At 44.8% G+C, this 13554-nt stretch overlaps 1 protein-coding gene across 5 annotated transcripts in view; it reads right to left on the reverse strand.

Annotated features, from left to right (window-relative positions):
• Window positions 1-13554, reverse strand: part of syne1b (spectrin repeat containing, nuclear envelope 1b) — a 147844-nt gene that overhangs the window by 102415 nt on the left and 31875 nt on the right. For all 5 annotated transcript variants that reach the window (XM_054797139.1, XM_054797136.1, XM_054797138.1 and 2 more), the window contains 22 exons: window positions 13367-13475; window positions 13124-13288; window positions 12881-13048; window positions 12629-12805; window positions 11232-11372; window positions 10997-11157; window positions 10776-10926; window positions 10486-10713; window positions 10316-10414; window positions 8309-8496; window positions 6825-6948; window positions 6585-6745; window positions 6373-6526; window positions 5675-6300; window positions 5432-5611; window positions 3878-4028; window positions 3638-3796; window positions 3384-3566; window positions 3207-3308; window positions 2927-3130; window positions 2646-2853; window positions 509-621 (listed from right to left, as the gene is read on the reverse strand). In XM_054797139.1, coding sequence (XP_054653114.1) covers window positions 509-621; window positions 2646-2853; window positions 2927-3130; window positions 3207-3308; window positions 3384-3566; window positions 3638-3796; window positions 3878-4028; window positions 5432-5611; window positions 5675-6300; window positions 6373-6526; window positions 6585-6745; window positions 6825-6948; window positions 8309-8496; window positions 10316-10414; window positions 10486-10713; window positions 10776-10926; window positions 10997-11157; window positions 11232-11372; window positions 12629-12805; window positions 12881-13048; window positions 13124-13288; window positions 13367-13475 — 3952 coding nt within the window. The remainder of the gene's footprint in view (window positions 1-508; window positions 622-2645; window positions 2854-2926; window positions 3131-3206; window positions 3309-3383; window positions 3567-3637; window positions 3797-3877; window positions 4029-5431; window positions 5612-5674; window positions 6301-6372; window positions 6527-6584; window positions 6746-6824; window positions 6949-8308; window positions 8497-10315; window positions 10415-10485; window positions 10714-10775; window positions 10927-10996; window positions 11158-11231; window positions 11373-12628; window positions 12806-12880; window positions 13049-13123; window positions 13289-13366; window positions 13476-13554) is intronic.

A 13554-nucleotide genomic window follows, 5' to 3' on the forward strand; every position in this document is an offset into this window, starting at 1 on the left:
ATGTCTGAATAAGTTTGAAAAGACAGTCTTATTGCGTCCAACCTCAGCAGCAACGGCGTGCTGGGAGAGGCCTTGCTTATGCAGGTCAACAATCCCACTGTGTTCAAAAGGAGAAAGCTTTTTTGCCTTTGGCACCAAGAGGTCATGACAGTGTGAATTCCTGACACTAAATCACATTAAATACACATTTTTGCAAACATGATGCCTTTTAAAGGCTGTGCTCTTAAACTTTTGATCAGCTGATGAACAGCCTATTTCACGTCAATGCTTCTTTGCAATAAACTGCTTATTCTATAAATGTTTGGTATTTTATTAATAATAGGTCATATTCAACCATGAACCACCATGATATATTAATTGATTGAAAAAATGAACTGTAAAGTGGCGAGGGACGACTAGTTATTTGTTGTCTTCCCCTCTTCAAGACGCATCTTTCGACTGATGCGACTTACACGGTGGAGCGACTTATAGTCCGGTCTGTATGTCTTTTAATTGATAGAGGTTATACCTTTAGTTTCTGTAATTTGCGCTCCACAACGTGAGTGTCTCCAGATCGGTCGGAACATTCCTTCACAATCTCCCTCTGCTCTACAAGCCAGCGATGGAACTCCTGAACCAAATCTGTGGATCAAATGGACAACACAGCAGCTTTAATGCCGCATGTAAATTGACATAGAACAGTCGAATGCAGTGGAACCTCGTTTTTTTCCGCCATGAATCCATTCCAAAGGGGACGACTGAAACTGAAACGTACCAAAACCAAAGCATTTTCTTTCATGGGAAGTAATGTAAATCCAATTAATCTGTTCCAGACACCCAAAAATATGAACAAAAACATGTTTAATCGCTTAAATCCATCCACTGAATCCATACTAGGAAATGAAGCAGCAGGATGAATGTGAATATGAATGTGCTTTTTTTCCGCACTTTTAATGATAAAGACGTTAAACGTCATAGTCTGCCTGTCGGTGACGTCATTGTCTTCCGGGTATGTGGTGGTCACGGGAGTTGTAGTGGACCTGTGAAATACAGTCAATTCGCTTCTTCTTCTTTTGGTCAGTTCAGTCACTTTATTGAGTATTCATATTTAACTCATTTGGCCTTATTTGAAACTCATTTGAGGTGACTTTTATGGGGGACAACATACAAAGTAAAAACACTTTGTACGCCTTTGGATGGAAGTTTACGGTCCGGCAACAGTGACGCTTAGTGACGTCATCATCGAGCGTGTCCTGGTGAAAGCACACATGTAGGAATGTTACAAATACAATACCCGTACTTTAGCGATGCAAAATCTAACACTGTGTGTGCGCGCTCGAGTTGGAGAGTTCGTGGGGACGTCCTTAAAAATGAAATTTTATCTTGTGATATCGGGCGTATTTTCATTTGTATACAGAAAAGTTAAGTCCAGTTAAGTTAAGGCGCTTCAGGACAAGATTAAAAGGTATGTAGGGTATAAAATGACTTTAATATCTACTGTATCCGCAGATTAAATTTAATTCAAATCTGATGGTGCGTTAATTTTGCCCCGGAATTTCTGCTTTTGATGATCAAAAAAATGTAAATGAGTACCCTGTTGACTTTTAAACAAATGTCACAGCCTAAGTGAGCATATATTTTGTGGTAGGGTTGTACTTGCCAAGGGCCGTGGGTCCATCACGGATTTTGTCTTGACTCCATGTTAAAGCAATGGGAACTAAAGGCACTATTTCCCCCAATGAAATTCACTCTAACTTCTTTAATACTTGGGGTGGAGAAGTGAATGGGGTGTCAAATTAAAGTTCAAGTCATGTTTTATCACACAGAATTAAACACGAACTTGATTTTACATATTTCAAAATTTTGTAACACTCCTAACATGTGCGCTGCACAACGTATGTCAAAGCCCAAAAAAAGCCCCTGCTGCCATTGGCCCGTACAGGTGAGATTGCTACACCACCTAATTGAAGATACCATACCATATTCATTTGCTGAAAAATTTGCATAACGTCCCTCATTGGGTGCAAAGTGCAGGTTTGGATTGCACCACATAACGTAAATCATCCATCATGGCAAGCTATACCACCCTCTGGTCATCCTGATTTTGTATTGCATTTTTAAGACATTTTTTGTGCTGACTGATAATTTATTTTTACGTATATCAGCATTGTTAATCCTTGATCCTAAACCTGATTCCCTTACAAAAAACAAGGGGAATCTAAGAAACGTCACCTGCACTGTCCAGTATTCAGGTATTTATTTCACACACTGGCTGAATCTTTGGCTAAAAAGTTACTGAATCGTTTTGCATTGTATCGTTCTAAAACAGGGGTCTCAAACCCGTGGCCCGTGGGCCATTTGCGGCCCACCGAGTCGCATTTTGCGGCCCGCGACTTGTCTTCAAAGATTACTGTAATATGGCCTGCGACAAGCCAATGTTACTCGTAGGATGCACACACCAGCCTACACTGAACTAAGAGTGAGTGAGTCACTTGAAAAATGTGGGAAAAAAATCAACTTGATGCGGTCCAGCCTCACTCAGACTCTACCTCCGAAACAGATTTTTGGCAATAACAGTCATCCAAAACCAAGTCCAATGAAAACCGTGGCACACAAAAACCGAGGTTACACTGTATTTTTAGTAGACCTCGGCTGATGCTCCTCACCGTTGAACTGCTGCTGCAGACAGTTCTGCAGTGAGGCCAAAGTCCTGGACGAGACCTGGTTCACAGACTCGTAGGTCTTGATGAGCTCGGTGAGTGCGGACCCCAAGCTGGAAAGCTCCTCCGAGGGGTATTTCCTACACAGGTTGTTCAGGCTCTCTCTCGTGGAGTCGATGCTTCCCTGCTGGTTTTGCAGTTCTTTCTGAAGCTCCTGCCAAAAAAAAACAGAGAGATGGGCTGCTGTACATCACCAAACTGTCGGATGCAGCCATCCCAAGCTGCACCTTCACTCTGAAGATGTCCTCAGGATCTGAACCAGCGGGGGACGACACCAAGGAGTCTTCCATGCTCTTGAGCCAAGCTGACATCTGTGAAATGTAGTCCTCCAGAAGTTTCTTCTGGGTGCTGAAGTCCATCAGGTTCCCCCTGGCTTGCTCGTGCAGCTTCTGAACAGCATCGATCTTCTTCCTCAGGTCATTCTCCAGCAACTGAGGTGGAATAAAGCAGGGTCTCAGCTCTTGCTGGCTTGTTATTCAATGCTTTTGACACCAAAATGTGAAATACCTGCACTTTAGGAGGAGTCTCTTGACTTTGAGTGCTCCTCTTCAGCTCTGAGATTTTGGACTGCAGGTTTTCCAGCTTTACCTCCTTCTCGCCTATTTGTTCCTGTGGATGTGAAGCATTATGTGTGTTAGCATTGAGGCTAATCTGTTGGAGTCCACCAAGATCTAGTACAAATACCTGTAGAGCAGAAAGCCTGGTTGACACCTTCTGACTGTCATTGAGGTTGTTCAGGCTCTCGTTCAGTTCCGACACGCAGCTGCCGGTCCAACTGTCAATGTCTTCGCCAATTTCACGCACATCCTCCCACAACACCAGACTCTGGTTAAGGCGCTGGAGGTTGTCTTCCACCCTCTCAGACACCTGTGTGGGAGCGTCAACCATTAGTGGACTTTTTGGATGTTGTGCTCATGCTAACTTTGTTGTTTACATACATCCAGCCACTGGTCCACAAGTGTCTCCATGTCCTTTTTCACCATTTGAGAGTCACACTCTGGCACCTTCTTCAGTTCCAGCACCAACTGTTTTCCTTTGCAGGAAAAGCGGTCCAGCTCGTGCTGCTTGTCGGCCATCTCCGTCTTCACGGCTTCATGCTAGGGATGGAGCAGTGGGTGGTTCTCCATGAAGGGAATTGTTGATCTGGGATCAGCTGATTCGAGACACTGTGTTCAGACCTTGCTTAGTGATCTCTTGGTTTCCTCGTGGTCCTTCAGAGCGGAAGTGATATCCATGAGGGGTTCGGTGCTCTCCATCACGCTGCCCACGGAGGTTTTCAGCATTTGGTATTCCCTCATCAGCTCAGCGAGAACATTGCACTGCTCTTGCCTGTGCGGCCAAGGAAACAGAAGATGCACTGTGTGACATAAGAGCACCACTTAGCAAATCTTTTAATTCATTTATTTAAAGAAATAAAGTAATAAAGTGTAACTTTTGGAGTTTGCATGTTCTCCGTGTGTGTGCGTGGGTTTTCTCACAGTACTCCGGTTTCCTCCCACATTCCAAAAACATGCATGTTAGGTTAATTGGCGACTCTAAATTGTCCATAGGTATGAATGTGAGTGGGAATGGTTGTTTGTCTATATGTGCCCTGCGATAGGCTGTCGCCCGAAGTCAGCCTTGATTGGCTTGATCATACCCCCACGACCCTTATTAGGAAACAGCATAAAAAAATGGATGGATGGATGTGTAGTTTTTTTTCATATGGAAGAGAATTGATGGAAGTGAAAAGAAGAGAATGGTTATATTCAAAATGGTGTATATACAAGATTTTTATCAACAATTCTGTCTTTCCAAAGATAGTACTGTTAAGTTTGATGAGATGCATTAATGTATGAATAAAATTATATATAATTTGGCTTTTTGCACCCTCTGGGTTGGGAGTGAGGTCGTGCCCCAGGTGGAGGAGTTCAAGTATCTTGAGGTCTTGTTCTCAAGTGAGGGAAGGTTTGAGCGTGAGGTCGACAGGTGGATCCACACAGTGTCTGCAGTGGTCGCAATGCGGTCGCTGTACCGGACCGCCAGAAGGAAAAACTCTCAATTTGTCTGTGGATCTATGTTCCCACCCTCACCTATGGTCATGAGCTTTGGGTCGTGACCAAAACAACGAGATACAAATGGTTGAAATGAGTTTCATCTGTAGGGTGGCTGGACTCACCCTAAGATATAGGGGGGAGAGCTCGACCATTTGGGAGGGGCTCAGAGTAGAGCCGCTGCTCCTTCACATGGAGAGGAGCCAGTTGAGGTGGCTCAGCCATCGAGTCCGGATGCCTCCCGGACGCCTCCGTGGTGAAGTGTTCCAGGCATGCGCAGCCAGGAGAAGGCAGACAAAGGACACGCTGGAGGGATTATTTCTCACAGCTGGCCTGGGAATGCCTTGGTGTCCTCCCGGTGGAACTCGAAGAAGTGGCTGGAGACCGGGAAGTCTGGATTTCCCAACTGAGACTGCTGGCCCTACGACCCGGAGCCGGATAAGCGGAAGAAAATGGATGGATGGATGGCTTTTTTTTTATCGCTTCAAACCATTCAAACCTATACTTCAAACCTACGACATCACCCTCTAATGCAAAAGGTGTTTCCGCAAGCACGGAGCTAGTTTTAGTATGTTTGTGTTGCCAGACCACACCAAGCCTCCGTCTGACACGTCTGAATAAAGTGATAGGAGAAATGTTTTCTAGACACCAAGAGTCCTTTAAAAGGAAGTGCAGCTTGAAATCATGGATGGATGGTACCTCTCTGCAATGAGTTTCTTGGTGTCCTCCCACATGTTCTCCAGCAGTCTGATTTCCCTCAGCGCCTCCCCGGCTAACTCTGCGTCTCTCTGGGCCAGCTGGTTAGCCTTGTCCGTCAGCCACTGCTCCTCGTGCTGGTGGGACTGCAGATCATCCTCCAGCTGATTGAAGAAGCGCAACCTGACAAAAACAAAATCAATTGTATGAATAAATTAGCTTTTCCAAAGCAAAAACTGCTGTTACCTTTGCTGTAGGGACAGAAGGCTTGGTTCTTTAAAGCTCTGCTGGTCTGCTTTTTCTTCAATGTCCTCCACGGCCTTGAGGAGCTGCTCTTTGCGCTGTCTAAAGGACGTCCACAGAGCTCCCAAGGCCTCTGCTTCACTCTGCTTGGTACCCAGTAGGTTCCTCACGGTGTCCAGCTCAGTGCTGAGTGAATCGGCCAGGTCGCGACACGACTTTCGAGACCCTTCTTGGGCGAAGATGTGCAGGTGACTTTTGCAGAGGCTGCTGTCCAGATCGACTGCCAGCGTCTCCAGCCGGCAGACGTCCGGGACGACGCCGGAGAGCTCCTGCTTCAGCTCCTCCACTCGCCCTCTGTCCCAGCTCCCGGCACTCTCCACGGTCTGCCGCAGACCTCGCAGCACCCCGCCGGCCACGCTGTGTGTCTGCAAGAAGTTCTCCAGCCTTTCTAGACACTCAAACTGCAGCTGGACTATGTGCTGCGCCTCCAGGCAGGGTTGGATACAGCTGTCTGCTCGGCTGCGTAGGAGCTGTGCGTCACCAGGCACAGAGGAGCGACTGAGGCTCTCCGCCCGATGCTCCAAGCTCTGCCTGACAGCCGCCTGCTTCTCTAGGGATGCCTGTGTCTCCTACCAGGCGAAGACAATGACTCAGTGTCCTGCATGAGTCATGAATAAATGACAATTCTTCATGTCTCTTACCTTTACTTGTGTGACGGCGGCCTCTAGGTTGCTGGTGCTAATTTGAAAAGCAGAGTGAAGGCTTGAAAGCATGCTCTCACTCCACTGGGAGAATTTCAGGAGGTCTCGGTCAAACTGCTCCACGAGGGAGAGGTGGTTCTGGAGCTCCTGGATTCTGGGGGGCAGTAAATATTATTCCACTGTGGCCTACCTTCATATTCAGATGAGCTTACCTTCCAGGGAGGGCTTCATTCTGAACAAGCAGTCTTCTGTGCAGGGCGTCAAGCTCTTCCCTCAGCTGGCTCTCATCTGGAGCACTGGGATAAAGCAATGTCCCGAGGGAAACCAGCTCAGCATGAGAGGACTCGAGGGTCTGGACCTCAGAGCGCAGGGCCTGGAAGGAAAAGCATTCGTTTTTTTCACAGGAAATAGTGTGTGTGTGTGTGTGCGTGCGTGATGCGTGTGTAGAGTACCTGTAGGTCCTGGAGCTCACTGTAGAGTTTGGCTTTGTCAGCCGACAGACACTGACTCTCTGATTGGACGGCACATTCGCTCGTTTCCAGGCAGGAAATGAAGTTGGAACGCTGTTTCTCAAACCTGAAGCACGTCCACACGGTAGAAAACCATGTCTCAAAAAGTGCACATTTCTTTCTTGCGCTTTTATTCTGAAGGCGACCTTGTATGCAGCAGGGTACCGTCTACAACGTCGTAGAAGAACTTTGTCATAGATGAAGGCCAACAACATTTGTTTGCAGTCTACTGCCATGAAGATGTTGAATGTGTCACTCCTGTGTATTGTTGAGCCTTAGGGAATGTGCTTGCCTGTAAGGCAACATCATAGACCCTCATAGAAGAGCTATGTACTAGAAGAAGACCAACGATTGGTAGTAGTCTACTGATATTAAGATGCTGAATGTGTCACTCCTGTATCTTGTTGAGCTTTAGGAACCTGTATGCCTGTAAGTAAGCTAAGTGGAATGTGCATCATAGATATCTATTTAATCATCATAGTTGGAGGTGTTTCAAAACTCCATGTGAAAAAGCTAATGCTAATTGCTGGAGAGGATATCGGGTTTTTCAATGTCGGAAATTAGCATGGAGAGAGCACATTTGTTAAAATTCAGTTTGTTTACTTAGAATGTCACAGAGAAATGATTTTGTATCTCACGTCAGTTGTACGTGACATGTTTATTTCTGTATACGGTAATCCCTCGTTCATGGCGGTTAATTGGTTCCAGTACCGAATGTGATAAGTGAATTTCTGCCAAGTAGGATTCCTTATTTACAGATGGAATATTTTGGTAGCACATAGAAAACCTGTTTACGATTATAATCATAAAAGCTGATAATAATTAAAGGGGGGAGAGAGAGAGAGACAGAACATATCAAGGCAGACCTTCATCATAATAAGTTTGAAAGTGACAGGCAAAGTTTCCATGGATACATGTTGTGTGATGAGGAGGGGATGGGAAGGGTGTCTGGTCATTTTGTGTGTTTGGTAACGTATTTTCATTTGATATGTTGCTTTCTTGGGCAGCACAGTGGTCTAGTGGTTTGCATGTTGGCCAACACAGTAACAGTCTGGAGATCGGGAAGACCTGGGTTCTCTCTCTGTGTGGAGTTTGCATGTTCTCCCCGTGTGTGTGTGGGTTTTCTCCGGGTACTCCGGTTTCCCCCCACATTCAAAAACATGCATGTTAGGTTAATTGGCGACTCTAAATTGTCCGTAGATATGAATGTGAGTGTGAATGGTTGTTTGTCTATATGTGCCCTGCCATTGGCTGGCTCCAGCATGACCCCGCAACCCTAATGCGGAGAAGCGGTATAGAAAATGGATGGATGGATGTTGCTTTCTTGCTTCATACATGGCTCTGTGACCACAGCATTAGAGTCCCTTAAGGTCTGACGCACCTCTCAGTAGCTCCGTGCGCTAGAAATCCATTTGGAGACTTCTTACCTTTGCCAAACTGTCAGCAGGGTTTCCAGTGTGCTCTGTTTGTGCTTTGCTTCCTGAGTGTTTTGTTCAAAGTTGCTATTCAGCTCATTCACGGCCGCCTCCGCTTGCTCTCTATCGCTGAGTCTGCGGGTGCCTGCTGACAGGGAGAGCAAGGCTCCCCTCAGCCTCTCCAGTTGTTGAGCGACATCCTGGGAGAAGGGAAACCAGCAGGAGGTTAGGGGAATGGTTGTCTGTTTTACAGCTCTCACAGCTTCTACACTTGCATGGGGGATTTCAGGGTGGATTTACACTAGGTCGTTCTTTGGGTGACATGATCCAGTCACTTCTACACTGCCGTATGCTGCAAGTTCCCGAACTTTGTGGATTATTCCCAACTTTATTTGGAGTCGTTCTGATTCTATCTATTGTGGAAGGTGGCGGCTGTCAATAATCACATGCGAGAGCAAGGGGCGATCCCATCTTGTGCACGAATGTAATGGCACGAATGGGTGAGCGAGCTTGCCCTAGGTTTTGACTTTTGCATTATTTTGAGTACCGTCGTGCCTCGTTGATCATGGTTAGTCGGTTCTGAACCTGGCTGTGATAAGTGAATTTTCACAAAGTAGGATTTCTTGTTTATAAATTGAATCAAAATATTATTAGAGCACTCTAGACATGAAATAACAGCCATATAGTCACTTTTACACTCCAATTACACAAAATAGTAGACATAATAAGAGGAAATAGGACATATAAGACATAGAAAACCTGTTTACCACCTTCTTAATATAATTTTTAACATTATTAGAACCCTGTAGCCATGCAATAACAGTCTGATTCGTAGTCACTTTTACACTACTACTACCCAATATAGTAGACATAATAAGAGGAAATAGGACATAAGACATAGAATACCTGTTTACCACCTTCTAAAGACAATTTTTTACATTATTAGAGCCCTCTAGACATGAAATAACACCCCATAGTCACTTAAACTCTTATTACGCAATATAGTAGAAATAATAAAAGAAAATATGACAAATAAGGGATAAATAAGTCATAATATAAACTCACACACACACCATCAGTGTTGTCAGCTCTGCTTATTCTAAGCGACTTTAGCAGTGTTTTTTTTGTAAAGTCGCTTGCAAATTCCCAAGTTCCCTGTCTTTTGGGCTTGTTTTCAGAAAGCAAATCGCTTGTTTCTCAGAATCAGAACCAAATGTGCTACAAGGAATTTGACTCCAGTTAAATTAGCTCTCACTGTCCATATTGCACAAACACTTAAGAAATAAATAATTAAAAAAGCTGGTAACACTGACACACATACCCCTAGCTTACACCTTGTTTCATTTGATACGCTTGCTACACACTTATATAGTAACATTACTGATGTATTTGTACATTATAATTGTAGTAATCCCTCATTTATAGCTCTACTCGGCCGTGATAAGTGAATTTCTACAAAGCAGGATTCCTTATTTCTAAATGGAATATTTAGGCAGTTAAAGCAGAGAAATCCTGTTTCCAACATTCTAAATTGAAATAACACCCACATAGTCACTTCTACACTCCTATTACCCAATATAGTAGACATAATAAGAGAAAATAAGACATTTCAGACGTCAATAAGACATTACAGACTCACACGTTAGCATTGGGAGAGTTCCCTGTTTTTTTTTCTGGACAATGTATTCCTGCGGTGGCAACTGTCTCATCAATGCAACACTAATGTGTAAGTAGTGTAAATGTGACTATAGGGATGTTATTTCTAGAGGGCTCTAATAATGTTAAAAACTATATTTAGGAGGTCTTAAACAGGTTTTCTATGCTCTAACTACGGAAATATTCCATTCGTAAATAAGAAATCCTACTTCGAAATTCACTTATCGCGGAAACAAATAACCATGATAAGTGATGGAAGGTCTCTAGAACCAAGCTCGTTTATTGTCTTGTCTCGTGACAACACTAGCATGTATAGACAATCATGTCGTTTTAAGGTGTTTTATCCCAAAAGTAAAAAACTACCATGTGATTTTGAAGTTCTTTGTAGGTATCTGATGAGGACCCGCACATTTTGATTGGACGGTCCAGCTGGGAGTGTAGTTCAAAGAGCGATGCTTGCACCTACAAGAATATTAGAGACTCGTATGTATGAGCGAATATTCTTACATATCATCACACACATTTCACCGCACCTCTTGTAGGCTCTGAGTGAACTTCATGCGGTGGGAGGAGGTTTCCCGCAGCTGCCCGTCAAGCTGCTGCACGCTCTCCCTCAGCTCATCCCAGTAGCGGCCGATTTGGGTCAGGCGAGCCTTGATGCGGGCCGCCTCCCCTGAAGAGACGAACTGGGCCACATCCTGGGAGTCCGCCTCCAGCCCCGAGAGAACTTTAACACGCTCCTGGAGCCCGGCCTCCACAGCCTTAACATGTGGACATATTGTCACAGAATGTACGATGACATCATGTCTGAGCGTCATCACACCTTCACTGTTTCCATCTGTCGCTCCAGCGGCAAACTGGAGCTCTTCAACTCGTCCAGTCGCTTCTCCTTGTCGGATATCCATGAGGAAAAAGCTTCAAAGTCAGCTCCGAATCGATCCCACTTTATCTTCATCTCCTCCACAGTTTTGACGCTGGAGCACAAGAGCAGATATTGGAAAAAACTCCAAACAAACACACAACCCTGTCCTGAAACCAACATACTCCTTCTTCAGGCCGGCTTCCACTTTGTCCACCTGCTCGCTGAGACAACGAGCCTGCCGAAGGAGCAGAGTCTTGTTCTTTGGGCTGAGCTGGATCTCTGTCGCTCTCTTCAGCAAAGTGTTCATATGCGAGGCCTCGGCTTCACACTGCTTCAGCAGCACCTGGTCCCACAGAAATATCACTTTATTGAGTCAGGCTGTGCAGTACAGGAAGAAGCAAGACAAGCTAGACTCACTCTGGCTTGGTCAAGTTCTACCGCCAGGCTCTCCGGGCTGCTGAAGTTCAGGTCTCGCTCCATCGTGGAGCGGGCCTTGCTAACAAACTGCCGTACTGCCTCCTGCTGGCTGTCGAACTCCTGCCATGCCGCCAGTGTCACCTGAGGACAACAAACATCCAAGCTGGTAAAAATAGCAGAATATAAAAATCATGTACGCCATGTAATATGTCACAAAAGCTTTTTAAAAGTATATTTTAGAAGCTTTTGGTGAAATACAAGCTGGTAAAAATTGCAGAATATAAAAATAACCTTTGTATTCAACCCAGCAGACGGCATCTTGGTTTGGAATATTTGAGTTACGCCACATAAAATGTCATAAAAGCTTTTTTAAAGTATATTTTAGAAGCCTTTGGCAAAATCCAAGCTAGTAAAAATAGAATAATATAAAAATAACCAACACATTCAACCCAGCATCCAACATTTTGGTTTGGAATATTTGAGTTACGCCACGTAATATGGAACAAAAGCTCTTTAAAAGTATATTCTAGTAGCTATTTGTGAAATCTAAGTTGGTAAAAAAAAAGCAAAATATTAAAACAAAGTATGTATTCAAAGTATCAGACAACATTTTGGTTTGGAATATTTGAGTTACGCTACGTAATATGTCATAAAAGCTCTCTAAATGTATGTTTTACAAGCTTTTGGTGGAATCTGTGTGGGTAAAGATGGTAGAATATAAAAATAACTTTTCAACCCAACATACAAGAATACTTGCGTTACTATGTCACAAAAGTATATTTTAGACACATTTGATGGAATCTAAGATAAAACAAATCGCAGAATATAAAAATAGCCTACATATTTAACCCAGCAGATGGCATTTTGGTTTGGATTATTTCAGTTACACCACATGATGGCATGGAAACTCTTTAAAGGTATACTGTAGAACGCTTTGGAGGAATCTAAGCTGGGAAAAAATATCAGAATATAAAAATAATGTATGTATGTATGTATGTACTTTATTGATCCCACAGCGGGGAAATTTACTTGTTACAGCAGCAAGCAAGCAAGACAAGTAAAGAGAACAGTAAAGTAAAGCACTACAACATGGTTCAGGTGGTGCAGGTGTTGTAGAGCCTGACAGCGGTCGGTATGAAGGACCTGTGTTTGTCAACTCATCAAACAACATTTTGGGTTGGAATATTTGAGTTATGTCACATACACTGTCCTTACTTTATGCATATGTTCTTTACTGTACATTCCTATGACAAAAACACCAGCTAAGCAAACCGCACCAAGTATATTTTTTTAAATGTTCAGTCCGGACCAATGGAGCAAACCACAAGCGTGACCGCAGTCTAAGTCCTCCACCTCAGAGCTCACCTACCACCTTGCAATTAAGCTTAGCGACACACCTCCAGGCTTTGCTCCTGAGAATCCATATTTTGCTCCATTTTACTGAGCGTGTTCTCCAGACTCTGCAGGTCCTGCTGCAGCGTCTCGCCCAGGCCCTCCTCCGCCTGCAGCTGCTGGCCCCTGCTGATCAGCTGCTGAACGTCCTTCCTCTTCAGCTTCAGCCTCTTCAGAAGTTGCTGAAGAGAAGCAAATTCAGACCCACTGAATGAAAAACCTTAGTGAGCGACGCGTGTCTTTTGGTGGCACAATACCTGGTGCACCAGCAGCAGCTGCTGGGCCTCTCTCACAGTGGGACAATCTAGAATTCTGGAGACCTCGGTCTGCGCGTCTTTCTGGGCACGGAGGAGCTCATCCAAAGTGGTCTGCACTTCTTCTCTAAACTGTACACAGTCGCCTACAGCCAGGACCATCTTCTCGGCCTAAATGACACATCCGTGATGAAGTCGGGAAATTGCGGGCGGTGTCTTAAAAAAAGAAAAAGAAAGGTGTCCTACCTCTATGAGTGACGTCAGAAGACCTTTAAAATCAGTGCACAGTTTGCTCAGGGCGCCTCCTTGCCTCTGGGCATCGCTGTCGGTGCAGATCTCAATCAGAGCCGCCATGCGGGCTTTCAGCCAGCCAAGGTTGCCCTCCTGCAGTTCGGCATCATTCCGGAGCTCCTGCGGGGCAGCGACACGTGAATAAACGAATGATGTCGACGGCAGAGGTTGGTGAGTCTTGAGGTTGGCCCGACATACCGTGATGGTAGTCTTCACCTGGCTGTACTTTCTCGGGTCGCCTGCACGGTTTCTCAGCAGGCGAAGTTGGCTTTCTTTGGATATTAGCCAGCAGGACAGCTCGGCGTATCTGTGTCACATAACAAAAATGTTTTTCTTTTCTTCCTCAAGCTGCTGTACCGCCGATGAAGCCCTTACACTCTGTAAAG

Source organism: Dunckerocampus dactyliophorus, chromosome 13, assembly GCF_027744805.1.
Source record: "Dunckerocampus dactyliophorus isolate RoL2022-P2 chromosome 13, RoL_Ddac_1.1, whole genome shotgun sequence".
NCBI lineage: Eukaryota > Metazoa > Chordata > Actinopteri > Syngnathiformes > Syngnathidae > Dunckerocampus > Dunckerocampus dactyliophorus.